Genomic DNA, 20,893 nt, shown 5'->3' on the forward strand with positions numbered 1-20,893 from the left:
CACATATTCATTCCCTAAAAATCTCATTACATAATTAAAATAGAAACCACTACCAAAAACATATTATAGAAACAATGGTCAGCAGATTGCCTGATGACCGAAACACATCAGATGCATAAATTAGTCCCCAGGGGATAGTTTTATGATAGAAGTCAGTTCATTTGGAAAGTTTGGGCCCACCAGCATTCAGGAACCACAGTGGATGAGGGGAGACACCAGATGGGTACTTACAGGGCAAAGTCCCATATTTCTATAGCCCTGGAGACCAGTAGGTGCTCAGAAAGTATTGATAAAAATACATGGAGAACCTACATTGCCTAACATTTTATAAGAATTCAATCCATATTTTTAAAAAATTTAGTAAGCTACCAGAATGGCAATTATTTTCTTTATAAGGATCTCTATATCTCAACTTTATGTTCTAGAAATATTTCACTTATTTAGAAATGCGGGGTTTCAGCCCTCCACTTTATATCATTCTTACAGTATACAATATATAGAAACATAGAACAAGGGAAAAAAGTAAACCAGCTTTGGTTACTTTATGCTCAACTCCACAAGATGATTTTACTAAACAAAGGATATTTTATACAGTTGAGAATGGACTTGACTATGCAGGGCCAGAGCTTGTCCTTGGTAGAACTCAAAAGCTTGCACTGATCCAGAAGAAATAGATACAATTGCAAAATGTACTGAGCATGAAGATAAACTCATATAGGAAAATAAGCTCTAAACTTCTAAGATCCAGGTAGACCATACTGGACATTACACCCCAAACACATGCCCCTATTAAGTGTTTACTATTTCTGTCAGGTTTGGTGGGTGGTGGTTCCGGGGTTCAGTCTTTACAAGTTGGTGTGCTGTGGGCATCTACTTTTCTTTCCCTTAGAAGTTCTGAGTACCTCTGAGTCTATGGGAAAGGTCACAATCACAGATCTCTGCAGCTACCATCAACAAAGACTAGAATGGATCCCCACCACCCCGGAAGAGGGATGAACTTAGCTAAACACATGCACAAGCCCAGGTCTCTTGAGTCTCCATTTGGAAAAACTGCCGTCTGTTGTAGTTCCACAGCCTGTGATTGCCAAGTGCTAAGCCCAACTCTAGCCGCTGGAGAGCAGACTCAACTGTCCCAGAGGTCTGCATTAACTTCTAGGGGATTCTTGGAGCTATGCTTTTAGTGCAGATGGACTGACTCCCACTTGGCCAGGGCTTCGAGAAGATGGCAGTGACAAGGGAGGTGCCCTACCTAGACCAGTATTTTTCCAGCTGAGTTGTGAAATCCATTTGGTCTGTGACTAAAGGAAATTTTTAACAAAAGAGAATGATCACATATATTACATCTATCAAGGGTAAACCAAATCTTGGTTTCTAATACTGCTCCCACTAAAACCATGGCTGATTCGAAAGCTGAGGCAGGGTAAACAAGATGAGCTGGGAACATGTTCTTAGGCCAGAAAAGGAAGTGTTCAGAAAGAAAACGGTAGGAGCACATCACAAGGATGCAGAAGCTAGCTCGAAGGGGCTCTCTGGCCAAAGCTGAGACCATTTGAGCACCAAAATAATGAATTAGAGCTACTTTGTCAAAAAGTGATCCATGAGTCCACAATGAAAATTAAATGAATAAATAGGAAAGAAGGGCTTTTGCTTACAGATGACCAAGTATAACTGCTAAGAATGAATAAACTGATTATAATTATGAGAAAGCACAAAATGAGGCACTTTGTATTAAAAAATAGGGTGGGAAAACCTATACTCACCAAAAATATTGATGACATAAAGGTGAGTCAGGACAGCTACCCGCTGAGTCTGATCCTAGGCTGGAAGCTTTACTGGAGGGAAAATGCTCTGAAGGACATGACTGGACAGATGCTAGGTTCAAGAATCCTATTAATATTAAATTGACTGAAGTTGCAGTTATGCAAGAGAACATCATTTTTAGGAATTAAACATTATTTACGAGTATAGAACTATGATATATGCAACTTACTCTCAAGTGCCTTAATCTTTTTATGGAGAGAGAAAGCTAAAGCAAATGAGGCAATATTAGTATGTGAACAATAGGTGAATCCAAGTAAAGTGTACATAGGTTTTTTTTGTATTTGCAATTTTCCTGGAAGTTTAAATTATTTCTCAATAAAATGTCTTTTTAAATACCTCTAGTGTAGAACTAAAAATGCTTTGAGTGTATTCTGTCAGTTTTCACAGAAAGACCCAATTCAATACCTGCCATTCACTCGGGCAGATCCTGAGCAATCCTGAATTCAGCTCTGCTATCCAAGTAACCTCACTTACACTGAGTCGCCCTTCCTTGGATAGAAGAGAGAATCCACTGGGTCTCTGATTCACTTCAGTGAATAATCTGATAAACAAAAATCTAAGTGTGAATTCTACTGTGATGTAAGTGGGACAAAATCAGTGTGGAATTCTTTTTTATATCAAATCTGTACAAAGAGTGCAAGACCAATGCTTCTTTTTTTATTTTCCCTCTGCCCTCCCAACCCCATCCTTGGTGATGGTTGTACCCATTTGAGCATTTCTGAGCACAAGACCATAAGTAAATCTTAAAAGAGAGGAGAATTTTTGTCTAAACAGTAACGGAAGGGGATTAGCGGCAAGGATAGCATAACTTGTGCAGTAACAGAAGCTGCCCAGATCTTCTTGGTGGACAATGCATAGAAGACTCAGAATTATGGAACATCTGTCCCCTGACCACCCTTTCCCACCCCTGCCCCCAAACTCCCACTCCCACCCTCCCCCCATTTAATAGTGTTAACAAAAGCTTAATCTTCCAGTTCTAAAGTGCAAATGATTTGGGTATGACTGCTGTTGCAACAGGTCTGAACAGAAAAACAATGAAGTCCTCTCTGTCTATGCGATGTTTTCCAGAATGTAAAAGATGAGTTCCATGACGATGGGGCCCTCACTGAGCTGGCAGGCCCCTCCATGGATCACCGGCACCAAAGCGCTGTCCAGATCGTTCATGTACTGGGAGGGAAGGGGCTGGCCATTGCTCCCTGCTTGATAGCCAACCTACAGCACAGAGAGAGGGGATGACAGGTTACTGGATGGAGAAGGCTGAGGGCCAAGGAGGCTGAGCTAGAAAGGAGATGTCCTTAGCCATGGGTTAGACACATATAGCAGGGAACACAAGGTTCTCCTTCTCTTCCCTGAATTGTCATTTATTATCATCCTGTCATGTATTCATCCTAACTGCACCAGTGGGTAGCTGTGAGACCTTAGGTAAGACACTTAACCTGTTCAGGCCTTAGTTTCCCAGGAAAAGGGCAGGCGGCGGGAGGCAGCACAGAGAGGTATAGAATGTCAGAAACAATACCTAAACCTTTGGTTGTGGAAAGTAAAATGAGAAATACACACGGTACAACTCCCTAACAGCAGGAATTGAACATCTGTTTTCCCATCCATCCATCCACCCACAAGCCTTTTTCTGAGCACCCACACACACATGGATTCAGATGAATGTAACAGGGCCCCTGCCCTCAAGAGGCTCACAAATTTAGCAGAAAAATGCTTGTTCTTTGTTTTACATAAGGCAATTCTACAACCAGGTTATCCGTATCATTCGAGAAAGGACCAGGAGACCTCATTTGTATTACCCTGATACGCTTATCAGTTCCGCATTGGTCAAGACCTTAAGTAGAAAATAAATACGTTGATTGATGACTAGGCAGGAAGAGGAGCCCAATCATAACCTTTTACATCTTCCCTGATAGTGACACAACTCTGCATTAAAGCATGAGCAGTGGGACATGTCATAGGGATCCAAAATCCAAAAAAGACAATACAGGGCCACAGGAGACAGATACAGGGACAAGGAATTGGGGGAGGGGGTGGATTGTTATTACAAACAGCATACAAAAATATTAAGACAGGAAGGGAAGCCTGGCCACAGGAGACCCAAGCTGACAGGAAAACTAGTGGGGAAATAGATCCAGTCCTCATCTACTGACTAGCACGGAAATGCTGACAGAAAAACCGTAAGGACTGAGAGGTGCAGAAGTCTGAACCCTGCTGCAGCTGGATTAAGAAAACAGGCTACGGGGCAGCTTGGGCCCTGCTCACTCAGGGCAGCAGAACAATTCCTGAAGGGTGGAACTGGGGAGTCTCGAAGAGGAGCACTGATGCCATCCACACAGGGGTGGCAGGTCCTCACACACTTCCCCTCCTTACCCCACACTTCCAACTGAGTCCTTGGAAGACATTCCGGGGAGGAAGCCAAGGTTCAAATGGTTCAGAGAGTCTCACCAGGCAGCATATCTGGGGATATTACTGATAGAGGGAAGGCCAGAAGTCCCAAAGAACCTAGGTTCTCTGGGTCGATGCAGGAAAATTCACATGTCAGAAAATACAGACATTGCTCAAGCCCAGCTTCCAAAGCTACCTAGGACTCTTCTTACCTGGTCTGAGTCAAGTGTCACACGTAGTCCTAGTTTAGTCATTCCATCTTCTTTCAGAAGCTTAAGGTGGGGACAGAGAGCAAGGCAAAAAGCCTTGGCAACATGCTCAGTCAGTCGGCTATGATCTGCAGGATCACTCAGGCAACTGTGCTGGTCATCATTTTCTAGGAAAAACACCTATTCCCCAAACAGAAGAGACTTTTAGCCTTGTGCCCAGGAGATGTGGGGAAAAAAACAACTGCATGAGCCCACTGTGTATGAGCGCACCTCGATCCCCTAAGATGTGCAGGGAGACCTGACCTGCCTACCTGCCTGGTCTCAGCCATGGTCATAATGGTATGCTCTACTGAGAACCAGAAAAGGCTTACATTTAGCATTGTGTATTTCTAAAAGGTAATCCTTTTATGTGGACAATCTTCTGCGAAAATCATCTTGGAATCTAACAGCTCTTACAAGATTATGTGACCCAACCCCTTCATGTTACAGATCACTCAGAGAAGAGAAGTGACTTGCTCAAGTGCACAGAAGTCCTTAGAGGCAAGGCCAATCCAAGAATCTAAGTCTTCTGCCTCTCATCACAGAGTTTTCTTGTCACAAGGCCATGCCACTGTTGAGGCGAGAACTGTGTGCACTAGACAGAATCAGAAGCACAGCAAAATTGGGACTGAGAGACATGAGTCCTAGTCACATGAAGGAGGGTCATGAGCAAGTCCTTTGACTTCTTAATGCCCAATTACACCTTTAAAACAGAAAGCCCCTGTCCTCCCTGCTGGTTATTGTAAATGATATAAAAGCATAATATAGAAGATAAAGATATGCAAATACACAATGCTTATATATACCACCCCCTCACTTACTGCTAGGTGGCTTATGCTAAGAGTACTACAAAGGGGGCAGCCCGGAAGCCCCATGCACTAGTGAGAATAGCACCATGAAATGATGAGTAGAACTCTGCAGTGGGCATCAGAAGACCTCTGGCCCCTGCTATGCCAGGCCTCTGCGCCTGTTTCCTCATTATGCAAATGAGATGGGTCACACTGTTACCTCACTGGATTACTGGGGAGCAAAAGGGAGGGAGAAGAGGTCAAACTACTTATAAGTGATAACAAGTTTCACAGGGTCCAGACTGCACTACTTGAAATGTGTCAAAGGGAGAATCATTACAAAGCAAGCTGCTAAGACCACTGAACTGCAGTATGAAAACACTGAGCCTGGTGGTATGAAGGGTAAGTTATTTGGAACAAAAGCTCAAGAAATGGAGAACCAGGTTCTAGTCTCTTGCTCTCATGAAACCAGCTGTGTGAACTTAGGTAGCATTGAACCTCTCTTAGTCTGAGTTACCTTGTGTGTAAAATGGAAAAGCTAGAAGTCACAGAATTTTTTAAAAAAAATTAAGACTTCTAAAGCTGCAAGGAATTCTAGAAGTCTTATAATTTTTAATGTTTTATTTTATGGAGGAGTATAACTCAGGTTCAAAACAAATTAAGAGACCTACAACCTACCTGTTTATTCTCAGAGAATAAACTTCCTGATTTGTCTGAGATGTACACACATACAGGGTCCCTGCCCTGATCCTCTCCTGGTTAGCCTCTCATACAGCTTTCAGGTAAGGGAACATACAGTGGAAAAGAGCTTGGGAGTTGGCTGGATCTGGGTTTGAAGCAGAACTTTGCCATTACTTGTTTGCCTTGTAATCTCGGACAAGGTACTGAGTCTCTGAGCTTTAGTTTTCTTATTGGTGAAATAAGCCTATTTTTTTAAAGACTGTTATCCAAGATACTTTTAACTGAGAGTACAGCATTAACTAGCCCAGCATTCTGAAGAATACAGCAAAGATGGCATATACTATTCAGAGAAGCATCCTTCTTGAATTCTAATCCAAACAAATCTCTAAAAGCTCATTCATAAAAAGTAAGAGAAATCAGATTGCTACAGGTTATACTTGGTGGCATTTCTTCCTGGAGAGCTAAGACAGGCCAGAGGGAATTGGCGTATCGAAGGTAAACAGAGACATTTTCTTTTCTTATTCTCCAGAATCAGCCCACAGTGTGTCTCTGAACCTTGCAAAAAGTTGTGCTCAAAGGGAATCAAGGATGCCAAGTTTCATTTCCTTACCTCTGTCCATCTGATGACTTTTCCATTTGCTTTATACTCCGATCCATGGAATATCTTCACACTTGTTATAGACTCCATGGACTTCCCATCTATAGGACTTATAACACTACAACAGAGGCAAAGGAAAGAGATGGAAGCAGCTCTTGAAGTCAGAAAAACCACTTCTCTTATCAAGGCTTGCTACTAATTACACTGGATGCTTTCTTGAACACATCTGTTTGTACAACATATCATGGAAAGAAGACACTGCACAAAAATGTACATGAATAGCGCTCTCATGGGAAGGGCCTATGCACTGAAATAATTCAAAGAACGCATATAAAAAGGAGCCATGATTCCAGGAGTTGGTTCTTTCAATGTAAAAAAAACTACTCAAACTGGCTCTCTTCTCCCAGCATTCCTTCCCGAATTCAGTGAGTGCATGGCTACCCATCCAATCTTGTTCTCCCCTCTGCTGTCACACACTCTGCTCCTGACCATGATAACACTCACATGTTTGCATATCTGCCTAACAAATGAACTTCTTAAGGGGAGGGAATATGATACACTCACCTCTGTATGCTGTATTCCCAGGTCTGACACACTGCTTGGAATGTAGGAGTTTAATATTCATTGATTAAAAGAATTATTTGACCAAGTATGTTAATTATAACAGTGCTGGTGTGAGCTCATGAACAAGTATTTATATTATTATTACACATTCCCTTTAGTGCTAAATTATCACTCCTAGATTCCTGAATGGAAAGACCACTTTTTATAGTAATTTCCTCTCCAAAATATAGCAAGCATAAATAGGTAGAGAGTCACACTTATTCTGATGAGGATTCAAAATAATTGTCACAAAGATTCTAAACTCTTCCTAACAATTTTCAAACCTATTTATGTTTTTTAATCACTATGTAAAAAGATAAAATTGAACTTAAACTTCAATATCAGGGATTCATTTCACTCACCTGAATTAAAATTATTTAAACAACACTGAAATTAATTTCCAACTCATGAAACAACAGTATCAAAAAAGGGCACTCTTGGGGCGCCTCGGTGGTGCAGTGGGTTCAGCGTCAGACTCTTGTTTTCATCTCAGGTTATGATCTTGTAGTCGTGAGACTGAGCCCCACGTTGGGCTCCATGCTCAGTGCGAAGTCTGCTTCAGATTCTTTCTCCCTCTTCCCCCTCTCCACTCACACGCTCTCTCTCTAAGATGAATAAATAAAATCTTTTTTTTTTTTAAAGGGCACTCTTAGTTGATTAGAGTATTTTGAGAGAGGAAATCCAGACACTGAGGGACAAGCTGGAAAGCATACAATTTATACACTACACACTAAACTCCTGTATTCGAGAGTCTTCCCTAACTAGTTCTTGTCCTGTTTTCTAAGATGCTGCCACCGTCACTTGCTGTAGGAAGGACCAACCTGCTTGTTATTAGTTACTGCTACCTTATGGCATCAGATTTTCCAGATTATCAATTTTTTGGTCCTAATAACCATGTTCATTTCCAACTATATTAGAGAACTCAACACAAATTGATTTTGAAATTAAAATTTCCAGTGAAGTATGAGAAGAAAAAGGCCTATTTGTAAAATAGGCAAATGTACTCATTGATTTAGAAATTGCTTCTTTTTGTTCAATAACAAAAGTTTTAAGAGATTTCTTGGGATGCCTGGGTGGCTCAGTTGTTAAGCGTCTGCCTTCGGCTCAGGTCATGATCCTGGGGTCCTGGGATCGAGCCCTCCATCGGCTCCCGGCTCCGCAGGAAGCCTGCTTCTCCCTCTCCCACTCCCCCTGCTTGTGTTCCCTCCCTCTCTCACTGTGTCTCTCTCTGTCAAATAAATAAATAAAATCTTAAAAAAAAAAAAGTTTAAGAGATTTTAAAAAAATCTGGTGTGCCGTGCTGTAAATGCCCTCTATTTGCCTTTGCTCCTGCTATTCACTCAGACTGGAATGCCCACTCTGCCACAATTATGTGGCAAACACCTACTCATCTTACCAGATTCAGCTCCATCAGCGTCATTTCTCTATGAAGGTCTTCTTGAACACTGCCCTAGTACCTACACCAAGCTTCCTCTGTTCTTTATCTTCACTGTATCCTGTAGAGTTTTCTATGAGCATCTTCCATACTTGGATGCACTTATTTATAACTATCTTCAAAACTAGGCTAAACCACTTATCAGCAGGGAGTTTGTAGAATTCGTTTTTGTATTTCCAGAGACCTACACATAGAATTATTGCCTGAAGGAAGAAGGGATGGATTGGATGGTAGAAAGCTTAATACAATGATGTATATTTGTTCAATCAATCCATTTTTTTAAAGATTTTATTTATTTATTTGAGAGAGAAAGAATGAGAGACAGAGAGCATGAGAGGGAAGAGGGCCAGAGGGAGAAGCAGACCCCCGCTGAGCAGCAAGCCTGATGCAGGACTCGATCCCGGGACTCCAGGATCATGACCTGAGCCGAAGGCAGTCACTTAACCAACTGAGCCACCCAGGTGCCCTCAATCAATCCATTTTTTAAGCACCTACTTGGTGCCAGTGTTTTAGGTATTGGTGATACAGCAATAAATAAACCAGACAAAAATCTGTGCCCCTGGGGTGCCTGGGTGGTAGTTGGTTAAGCATCTGACTTTGGCTCAGGTCATGATCTCAGGGTTCTGGGATCGAGCCCCACATTGGGCTCCCTGCTCAGCCGGGAGTCTGCTTCTTCCTCTGCCCTGCCCCCAACCCCAGCTTGTTCCCTCTCTGGCTCTTAAAGAAAATCTTTTAAAAAAATAAAAAATAAACTCCTTAAAAAAATCCCTGCCCTTATGGAGTTTACATGTCAGGGGAAATAAAATAAGTAAGAATATATTTTATGTTAGAGAATTTTAAGTTCTCTTCAAAAATAAAATGCAAGGAAGGGGGACAGGAAGTACTGGGAGTGGGAGAGAAGAAATGTATATGGGAGGATTATAATTTAGATAGGTTGGCCAAGGAAGGCCTTACTGAGAAAATGACATTTTAGAAAAAACTTGAAGGTGGTGAAGGTGGTGAAGGAGGGACTCATTTGGCTATCTTGGCTATTGAGGGACAGAGTACAAGATGAAAGAACAGCAGGGGTGCCTGGGTGGCTCAGTCATTGAGCGTCTGCCTTCGGCTCAGGTCATATCCCAGGGTCCCAGGATCAGGCCCCGCATCGGGCTCCCTGCTCAGCGGGAAGCCTGCTTCTCCCTCTCCCACTCCCCCTGCTTGTGTTCCCCTCTCGCTGTCTCTCTCTGTCAAATAAATAAAATCTAAAAAAAAAAAAAAGATGAAAGAACAGCAAGAACAAACGTCTGAGGGCAGAAGTAGAGTCAATGTTCAGGCAAGAAGGCAGGTGTTGCTTCTGTGAGGTAAGAGGGTGGGCGGACTGTGAGGTCGGATAAGTTGAAAAACACTTTGGCTTTTACCCTGAATGATACTGGAAGATATATCTGGGGTATATCTGATAAATATATCTGAACCTCAGTGGTGGGTTCTGAGCAAAGAAGGGACATTGCTCTGGCTGCTGGATTAGAAACAGATTAGGTTGGGGGGCAGGAGGAGTTAAAGACTAGAAACAAGCAAGCCAACTGAAAGGCTATTGTAATAATCCAGACCGAATGATGGTGGCCTGAAGCAGGATGGTGGCCGGAGAAGTAGTATGATTCTGGATACATGTTGAAGTAAAATATAACAGGATATATAAAATATATGTTATAAAATATAACAGTACCAGGATTTACCATTGGGGTAGGTGTAGGGTGTAAGAGAAAAAGCAGTGTTAAAGATGACTCCAAAGTTTTGGCTTGAGCCCTCAGAGCAGAGCTGCCATATACTGGGACAGAGTGTAGGACCCGAAGCCCAAGGAGGTGGTCAAGTCCTAGCCCTGCCATTTCCTGGCTCTGTAGAGTCATTGAGCCTTTAGCCTTATTTATCATTGATAATATAGCAAAAACAACACTAGTTATTATCTCAAATGAAATAATGTTAGCAAAAGGGCTTTCTTTTTATAAAACCATAAAAGGCTTAGGTTATTACTATTATGTCGATAACTTTAGAGGACTGTTTTGTTTCATCAACTCCTTCCCTCCACCCTTCTTCAAAAATATGCAGAGAAACTCCTTCAGAAATTAAGCCAAGAAACGAGAAATTTAAAATTTTATGTTATATATATCCAAAGCAGTCCTTTCTCTTTGGGTTTTCAGTAAAGTTATAAACACCAGTGGAGACAAAACCCAGAGCCAAGCCCATAACTAAATGCCACAAGAGGGAAAGTCCTCTGCATTTACCCCTTGTTGACGTTCTTGTCATCATCCACCCACTGGATGTAGATGTGCTCCTGGGGATCCTCAGCGTCCGCCTTGCCACAGGTGATGGTGAAGTCCTTCATGTCTCGCAGTGCCTGCCTCAAGGCATCCATGTTCTCTGCTGTGATCTGGACCATAACGCCATCTGGGAATCAGCACCAAGATAATACAGATGGAAACAACGCAAAGCGAGGGAGAGGGGCAGATGAATCACCGTACCTAACAAATCCCTTTAGGATTAAATGTAAAACTCTGCGCTGGCCTCTAAACCTGACAGATATAAAGAGGTTCTGTTCTTTGAGCTGAAGGAGAGTGCTATGAGGAGCAAACACCAGATGGCTTCTGCTTAAAAACTCAACTGTTGATTTCACTTCAGACACAACTGAGTTTCTCCTAAGACCACTCAAAGGGAAAACTTACACTTGGTCACATCTCCCTTCTGGACTGATAGAACTGTTTTCACTCTTGCATTTATCATGCTCTAATCATACTTAAGTGTTTGCATAAGTATGTCTCTCTCACCTTACTATGACTGCCCGGCATACAATGAATGCCCAGGAAATGTTTGTTAAATAAGTCACTGAGTAAACAGTAGTAGGAAGAAGGAATAAATCCATTCACTGGCAGCAATAAGGCAAACCTACCACATGTGTTTCACATGAGCCACCTTGTAGCCAACACATGTCAACTATTTTTGCCCTGCTACCTACCCAAATCAAAGGCAAACACTGAAATTCAGGGTGAAAGTTGTCACGTGTTGAGCAATTACCTGGCTTCACTGACACAAAATTTCATCAACTAAGATAATTTCATAAAAGCTTCAATAAAAATTTCATAAATAGGCTGCCAACTGTTCAATTGACACAGTGAAATATAAGACCTAAGAAATTCCCAATCCAAAGACAAAGACATAACTTTTAAAGACAATACTTTGCATGGTAAGGATCTGTGTCAGTTCAAATTATCATTTCCACAACATTTAAAGGGTGTTTTTTAAATCATCTTGTCAAGACACAATTTCAAATACAGTCAAGACTTGATCACATAGGCATTAGTCACTTAAGACCAATGACTGTTTAACTCCTAGATTTCTTAACACTTTCTTAATAGCATGCTTCTGCTTTGTAGTTAAAGTTGTGAAATTTAGTTGTAAAATATTAATGTACTTTGCTCTTCACTAGTTGTTTTATCAAGCTTACCAATAAAGGAGGTCAAAGCCAGTATCTATTAACACAGGTAACACTGTCTCTGTATTTCAGTTAACACACTGGACTCCAGCTTTCAGACAGGGTGCTGGAGGAAAGCTGCTGTGGAAATGAAAACCTGTCAGCATGTAAGGCTGACGGTACCTTCCAAAGGTCACCACAGTATCTCCCGTCTCACATGCTTTCTCACAATGCTACCTTGCCATTTCCCCATTAAGAAGTGGAGTCTAAATCCTCCCCTCTTGAACCTGGGAAGGCTTATGACTACTTCCAACACTAGAGTCTGGTGGAAGTGACATCATGTGACTTTTGAGACTGGGTCATAAAAAGCAACCTGGCTTCTGCCTTTTGCTAGAACACATGCTGCAGTAAGAAGTCCAACTACCCCAAGGCCGCCAAGGCATGCTAAGGAGTCAAAGCGTGAGTACTTCAGTCTCCACTTCTACTCTTTAAATCAACCCAGGCCAGGCCCCAGACATGTGAGTGAACGAACCTTCAGAAAATTCGAGCCCCCAGCTATCAAGTCATCCCAACTGAGGCCCTGGACATCCCTGTACTACCTTGTCAAGATTCCTGACCCAGAGGAATCAGTGAACATTTTAAAATAGTTGTTTTAGCCCATTAAGTTCTGGGTAAATTTGTTATGCAACAAGAGTAACCAGATCAAAGTAACCAGATCAAAATATATGAAGAGTCAAATGACCAAGAAAATAAACAGTATGCTCATTAGTCTTTCATTAACTCTCACTTAATTAGCTTTTGTCAGGATATGTGTCATGTCTAATTATAGCAAACCAGCAGCAAGTGCATCCCATTCTGTACCCCAAATGACGACTGCAGCACTCTTGTGAGTTAAGGCAGACGAACTGCATCTACATATTTACAGATTTGAGCCCAATGATATATTTGAACTCAGACCATGTCCCCTTGGGTACCCTATCCCAGAGCTCTGAAAGGCCATCTCTTAATTTTTATGTCACTGTTCCATGATATCTCTACCACGTACTCCCTTCTTTGGAGAATTAATTAGCTTAGAGTAAGATGCTATTGAATACATAATAGGAGTCAGAATCTATAGAAGTATCACTTAACATCCTTGCTTTTTATTTTTTTAATTATTATTATCATTTATGTAAGCTCTATGCCCAACATGGGGCTTGAACTTAGGACCCTGAGATCAAGAGTCGCATGTTCTACCGACTGAGCCAGCCAGGCACTCCAACATCCCTTGCTTTTTAGTTGTATAATTAGGATTGAACTAATACACATGCAGTAAATAACTTACTCTTTACCTTCCACAATACTGGATTTGGCAAGATATCCGGAAGAAGATTTCAGAGCGCCACTGAACACAAAGAAACTGGCACCAGTCACTAAAACAGAATATAAATAGTTCAGTGTAGATCTGAAGATACAAAGACTGAGAACAATAATGAAATATTTGATAGTTGGTAAATCCAAACATCATCATACAGAGAACAAAAAATACCAACTTTATACACCACAAGATACAAGTAACCAATAATTCTGATGCTTATGATAGCTTTGGGAATGAAGTTTTAAGATACACTCCCTCATTTTGTTTTCCTCTCCCTCCAATCAAGAATTAAAGAATCTTACAAGCAAAGAAATCTAAGTGGCCAAGTCCAGGGCTTGGCAAACTACAACCTGTTTGGCCTGCAGCCTGTTTTTGTAAATAAAATTTTATTGGAACACAGTCATGTCCACTCATTTGCATACTGTCTGTGGCAGTTTTTGAAGTATGCCAGAGTTGAGTAACTGGTAACAAAGACCACAAGCTTGCAAAGCCTAAAATATTTATCACCCAGCCATTCACAGAAAAAGTTTTCTGACCCCGATCTAATACTTTTTTTTAACTTTTATTTTTTTTTAGGATTTTATTTATTTATCTGACAGAGAGACACAGCAAGAGAGGGAACACAAGCAGGGGGAGTGAGAGAGGGAGAAGCAGGCTTCTAGCTAAGCAGGGAGCCCAATGCAGGGCTGGATCCCAGGACCCCGGGAACATGACCTAAGCCGAAGGCAGACACTTAACAACTGAGCCACCCAGGCACCCCTAATACTTTTTTTTTTTAGATAAAATACATTTTGAAGATGGAGATATGGTTGGCAACCATTTTACTGACCTAGTGCAGTTCTTTAAAAGAAAAAAAAAAACCTATTTAAAAGACAAACACCTGTTACCATTATCTCTTCATAAAAGAAAGGACATTTAATCACATTTAGCTTTAAGAAAATTTTACTATGCCCCTCCACATCTTTTTTTTCTTAAGATTTTATTTTTTTAAAGTAATCTCCACGCCCAACATGGGCCTTGAACTTACAACACAGAGATCAACAGTCGCATGCTTCACCGACTGAGCCAGCCAGGAGCCCCTTATGCTCCTCCACATCTTAAATTGGACTAAGTAATCCAACTTCCTGCCCACTGGCCCTGCAATATCTCTAACAGGTGGACATCCAGCCCTTATCAAAGACTCCTAGGGACAAGGAGTCCACAATGGCACAAGGCAGCCCATTCTACTTCTGGATAACTCTCAGCTTTACTCAAAAGATTCCTAGAGAAAACCTTAAAAATAGAGATAGCTATTTTTCACCCTCTTCCAATCTAGACTTTTCCAGATTAAACACGTATAGTTTATTCAAAAAATCTTCTTTTGACATAGTTTCCAAATTTTTCACAGGCCTTGAATCATCCTCTAAAGAACCTCCAGTTTTATCAATGGATATCATCAATTACATTGATGATATCCAGAACTTAATTCAAATATTCTAGGTATCATTTGACTAATAGAGAGCATTGTGGACTTACCACCTACCTTATTTTGGATATCATATTGAATATACACGTGACAAAGACCTTTTATGCCTTTACTAAACAACTGATTGAAAAAACATATTGGAGACAGTGACCTATATCACTGTCAGCCAGAGAAGTAAAGCATACAAGAGAAAGCTAGTTATAGGAGATATTCTGAGGAAAAACAAGATTCCTAGTCAAATAAATTTGGGAAGGGCTAGGCACTACCTTCCTTTTGGAAAATTATAATATACATCAGCCTGTTAAAGGCTCTGAAAAGTCCTGTAGTAAAGAAATCTGTTTAAATTTGTTTAACCCAGGATTTCTCAGTTTAATGTTTTACATAAGACTTTCACTTACGTATTTTTTAAAATCACAGAATCTGATAAGATATCTTAAGAAATGCCACCATAAGCAAGGATTCTTAAATTTCAATATGCATTTGAACACAGGGCCTTGTTAAAAAAACATTCTAATTTAGCAGATTTGGGGTATAGATTCTTCATTTCTAACAATCTCCTAAGTGATGAGGCCACAGTATAAGTACCACTGAACCAAGAAGCCTTCTTTCAGAATCCAGTCAACCTATTAATTAACACTCTTTGGATATGGTCATTCAAAACAAGCTTCAAATCTACCTAAGCATATTCTAAGGGGTCTAGTCTCCTACCTTAAAATATCAATTCTGGCCCTGCCAATATCCTGAGGCAGTATTTTCAACATGTTCCCTTTATTAGTAGAGATCCCATTTGCAACTCTGAGTCTGGCTACTTGGGGAGTCAATGTAGTCTTGGAGAATAAGCTTGGAAAGGTTAATATCATCAAATTGTTTGTGGCCACCTAGCTAGAGTGTGAGAGTTATGGGTCTGAGATATCCAACTTTCCAAGTCCAGTACAATTCTTACCATGTCAGTCAGCTCAAATACTCACCCTTTCTGGGCTGGTTGTGAATGCTGATAGCCTGGGTCTGATAGTTTCCATCATCATTCTGTACACATACAAGATGAGAGTCTGCCTTCTCATTGAAGCAGGCACCTCCTGCCAGGACATGCTCATTGGACTTGTTCATGGCTTTCATCATCTGCAATCAAAGAAGAGTGTTAGCTTTCTTATTCTGCCAAAAATGGGCATTTTTTTTTTTTTTTGGTCTGGCACAGCACAACTCTTTTACCTCAAAGACAAAAAACAATAATGAAAACACAGTGAAAAATCAGTCACCATTTGGAAAAAAAAAATCAACATATACAAAAATTCCCTGTATAGTTTATGGGTGATTTGTATTATAACCTAAGTAAGCACAGGACATATTTTGCATTCATCTTTTTGGTATTTTTGTTGCTGCTCTGAACTCAAGTAACATTAGTTTAGCTAATTACAGTAACTTCTCCTATCCACTGCATTCTCTGAGGATATACACACTGAAATTCTAAGTCAAAAGAATGTTCCATATATAAGTGCATCTGCCCTCTTTTCCCATATCCACACAAAGGAATGTCTTCCTCTAGAAATATATAAACTCCATTGCTTAATTTTACTAATTTATGTTTGAAATCATCAATGAAATCACTTACTAATATGTTGCTTTGTTTTATTTTTTCCAAGTTTTTATTTAAATTCCACTGAGTTAACATACAGTGTAATATTAGTTTCAGGAGAAGTTACACTTACATACAACACCTAGTGCTCATCATAAAAAGTGCCCCCCTTAATACCCATCTCCCATTTAACCCATTCCCCTGCCAACCTCCCCTCCAGCAACCCTCAGTTTGTTCTCTATAGTTTTATGGGGGCAACTGGGTAGTTCAGTCGTTAAGCTATCTGCCTTCGGATCAGGTCATAATCCCAGGGTCCTGGGATCGAGCCCTGCATCGGGATCCCTGCTCTGTGGGAAGCCTGCTTCTCCCTCTCCCACTCCCCCTGCTTGTGTTCCCTCTCTCGCTGTGTCTCTGTCAAATAAATAAATAAAATATTAAAAAAAAAGTCTGTTTTATGGTTTGCCTCTTCCCCCCCATATTCATCTGTTTCATTTCTTAAATTCCAGATATGAGTGAAATCACATGGTATTTGTCTTCCTCTAACTTATTTCACTTAGCATAATACACTCTAGCTCCATTCACATCATTGCAAATGGCAAGATTTCATTTTTTTTTTTGATGGCTGTGCAAATATCCCATTGTATATATATACCACATCTTCTTTATCCATTCATCAGTTGATGGACATCTGAGCTCTTTCCATAATTTGGCTATTGTTGATAATGCTGCTATAAACATCGGGGTGCATTTGCCCCTTTGAAACAGTAACTTTGTATCCTTTGGGTAAATACTTAGTAGTGAAATTGCTGGGTTGTAGGTAGTTTTATTTTCAACCTTTTGAGGAATCTCCATAGTGCTCTCCAGAGTAGCTGCACCAGTATGCATTCCCACCAACAGTGCAAGAGGGTTCCCTTTTCTCCGCATCCTTGCCAACATCTGTTGTTTCCTGTGTTGCTAATTTTAGCCATTCTGACTGGTGTGAGGTGGTATATCTCATTGTAGTTTTGATTTGTATTTCTATGATGAGTGATGTTGAGTATCTTTTCATTTGTCTGTTAGCCATCTGGATGTCTTCTTTGGAAAAATGTATGTTCTTGTCTTCTGCCCATTTCTTAACTGGATTATTTGTTTTTTAGGTGTTGAGTTCGGTAAGTTTTTTTTTTTTTTTAAGATTTTATTTGACAGAGAGAGACACAGCGAGAGAGGGAACACAAGCAGGGGGAGAGGGAGAGGGAGAAGCAGGCCCCCCGCCAAGCAGGGAGCCCGATGCGGGGCTCGATCCCCGGACCCTGGGATCATGACCTGAGCTGAAGGCAGATGCTTAAGGACTGAGCCACCCAGGTGCCCCGAGTTTGGTAAGTTCTTTATAGATTCTGGACACTAACTCTATCAGATATGTCATTTGCAAACATCTTCTCCCATTCCGAAGGTTGCCTTTTAGTTTTGTTGATTATTTCCTTTGCTGTGCAGAAGCTTTTTATCTTGATGAAGTCCTAATAGTTCATTTTTGCTTTTGTTTCCCTTGCCTCTGGAAACTTAAGAAGCTGCTACGGCCAATGTCAAAGAGGTTGCTGCCTGTGTTCTCCTCTAGGATTTTGATGGTTTCCTGTCTCACATTTAGGTCTTTAATCCATTTTGAATTTATATTTGTGTATGGTGTAAGAAAGTGGTCCAGTTTCATTCTTCTGCATGTTTCTGTCCAGTTTGCACAGCACCATTTGTTGAAGAGATGGTCTTTTTTCCATAGCTAATATAATCTTCAATGGGGAAAAGCTAAGAGCTTTTCCTTTAGGGTCAAGAATAAGACAGGGATATCCACTCTCACCGTTGTTACTTAACATAATACTGGAAGTCTTAGACTCAGCAATCAGACAACAAAAAGAAACAAAAGGCATCCAAATTGGCAAGGAAGAAGTCAAACATCCATTATTTTCAGATGACATGATACTCCATGTAGAAAGCCTGAAAAACTCCACCAAAAAAATTGTTAGAACTGATACATGAATTCAGCAAAGTTGCTATAAAACCAACGTTCAGAAATCTGTTACATTTCTACACACCAATAATGAAGCAGGAGAAATCAAGGAATCGATCCCATGTACAATTGCACCAAAAACCGTAAGATACCTAGGAATAAACCTAACCAAAGACGTAAAAGATCTGTACTCTGAAAACTATCGAACATTTATGAAAGAAATTGAAGATGACACAAAGAAATGGAAAAGCATTCCATGCTCATGGATTGGAAGAACAAATATTGTTAAAATGTCCATACTACCTAAAGCAATCTATTTAATGCAATCCTTATCAAAATGCCACCAGCATTTTTCACAGAGCTAGAGCAATCCTAAAATGTGTATGGAACCACAAAAGACCCCCTAATAACCAAAGCAATCTTAAAAAAGAAAAGCAAAGCTGGAGGCATCACAATTCTGGACTTCAAGCTCTATTACAAAGCTCTAATCATCAAGATAGTATGGTAATGGCACAAAAACAGACACAGAGATCAATGGAACAGAAAAGAAAACCCAGAAATGGACCCACAACTATATGGTCAACTAATCTTTGACAAAGCAGAAAAGAGTATCTAATGGAAAGAAGTCTCTTCAACAAATGCTTTGTTCTTATCAAATGACTTAAGATAATAATTCTGAACCTAAACTGAAAAAACTCACAGGCCACCATTTTGTACCTAGTAAGCAAATCTGAACTTACATTATCTTGGTGCTGAACTCTGGCTTCTGACTGAAATAGGATAGTGATAATTTGTTTTTTCGTTCCCATTTTTTCCTTCATGCCATCCCATTTGTCCACCTTTCTGATTCAATCCTTTAAATGGCTTTAATCTTTCAAAAATCTAGTTCAAAACTTTTGTTTTACCCCTCTTCCTCTCACATTACAAACTGCAGTACTACAGCGTGAAAAGTACCAGATGAGTGTTCTGATGCCTTTTATATTCCTGTATCAACACACTCAAAACACAATACTGTGAGGTGAAATTCATATACATAAAATTAACCATTTCAAAGTGAACAATTCAGTGGCATCTAATACATTCACAATGGTGTGCAATAATAACCTTTACCTAGTTCCAAAACACTTCCATCACTCCAAAGTAAAAAACCTTCCTCTAACTGGTTTCTTCCCACTCCCCAATCCTAACCACCAATCTGCATTCTGTATGATTTTATTCTGGCTATATCACACAAATGGGACCATATAATACATGACCATTGTGTCTGGCTTCTTTCACTTACATAATGTTCTGGAAGCTCATCTATGGTATAGCATGTATCAGTACTTCACTTCTTTTTATGGCTGAATAATACTCCATGCGATTGTGTGTGTGTGTGTGTGTACACACATATATACACATACAATATACACCTACATATACATGCATCAATGTTTGTTTATCCATCCATCCATCCATCCATGCACATTTTGGCTATGTTCACCTTTTGACTACTGTGAATAGTGCTACTATAAATGCATGTGTGGACGTACTTATTTGGGTAAATATTTTCAGTTCTTTGGGGTATATACCTGGAGGTGGAATTGCAGGGCCACGCAGTAATTCTACGTCTAACTTTTTGAGGAGTTGCCAAGCTGCTTTTCACAGTGGATGAATCATTTTTTACATTTTCACCAACAACATACAAGGGGCCCAATTTCTGTACATCCTTGCTGACACTTATTTTCTGTTGTGGTTTTACAGCCATCCTAGTAGGTGTGCAGCAGTGCCTCATTGTGGTTTTGATTTGCATTTCCCTAATGACTAATGATGTTAAGCATCTTTTCATTTGCTTGTTGGCCATCTGAATATCTTCTTTGGAGAAATGTCTATTTAAGTCCTTTGCCCGTTTAAAAAAAAAAAAAAAGATTTTATTTAGGAGTGCCTGGGTCACTCAGTCGGTTAAGCAGCTGCCTTCGGCTCAGGTCATGATCCCAGGGTCTTGGGATCGAGCCCTGTGTTGGGCTCCGTGCTCAGTGGGGAACATGTTTCTCTCTCTCCCTTTGCCCCTACCCCGCCACTCAGGCTTTCTCTCACTCTCTCTCTCAAGTATCTCTCAAATATACTTATTTGAGAGAGAGAAAGAAAGCAAGCAGGGGGAGGGGCAGAGGGAGGAGAGGATCTCAAGCAGATTCTGTGCTGAGAGCCCCATGAGTGGCTGGATCCCACAACCCCGAGATCATGACCTGAGCTGAAACCTAGAGTCAGACACTCAACCGACTGAGCCACCCAGGTCCCCCAAGTCCACTGCACATTTTTTAAAAATACACAGTGTTTTATTAGTTTCGGGTGTACGATATAGTGATTCAACAATTCCATATATCACCTAGCGCTCATCACAAGTGCACTCCTTTATCCCCATCACCTATTTAACCTACCTCCCACCCATGTCCCCTCTGGTAACCATCAGTTTGTTCCCTGTTCTCTATAATTAAGAGTCTGTTTCTTCATTTGTTTCTTTCTTTTTCCCCTCCTTTGCTCAT

The 20,893-nt window shown here is 40.6% G+C and overlaps 1 protein-coding gene across 1 annotated transcript in view; it reads right to left on the reverse strand.

The window, feature by feature from the left end:
* Positions 1–2,762: 2,762 nt before the first annotated feature.
* Positions 2,763–20,893, reverse strand: part of ZFYVE9 (zinc finger FYVE-type containing 9) — a 180,949-nt gene continuing 162,818 nt past the window's right edge. Inside the window, exons 14-19 of the mRNA XM_028106742.2 lie at positions 15,792–15,942; positions 13,333–13,413; positions 10,818–10,980; positions 6,534–6,639; positions 4,419–4,595; positions 2,763–3,033 (exon numbers count right to left, since the gene is read on the reverse strand). Of these exons, the coding sequence (XP_027962543.1) occupies positions 2,872–3,033; positions 4,419–4,595; positions 6,534–6,639; positions 10,818–10,980; positions 13,333–13,413; positions 15,792–15,942 (840 nt within the window). The 3' untranslated portion in view covers positions 2,763–2,871. The remainder of the gene's footprint in view (positions 3,034–4,418; positions 4,596–6,533; positions 6,640–10,817; positions 10,981–13,332; positions 13,414–15,791; positions 15,943–20,893) is intronic.

This window comes from Eumetopias jubatus, unplaced genomic scaffold, assembly GCF_037043125.1.
Source record: "Eumetopias jubatus isolate StellerSeaLion01/CBP00866 unplaced genomic scaffold, mEumJub1_p1.0 scaffold_4, whole genome shotgun sequence".
In the NCBI taxonomy this organism is placed as follows: Eukaryota; Metazoa; Chordata; class Mammalia; order Carnivora; family Otariidae; genus Eumetopias; species Eumetopias jubatus.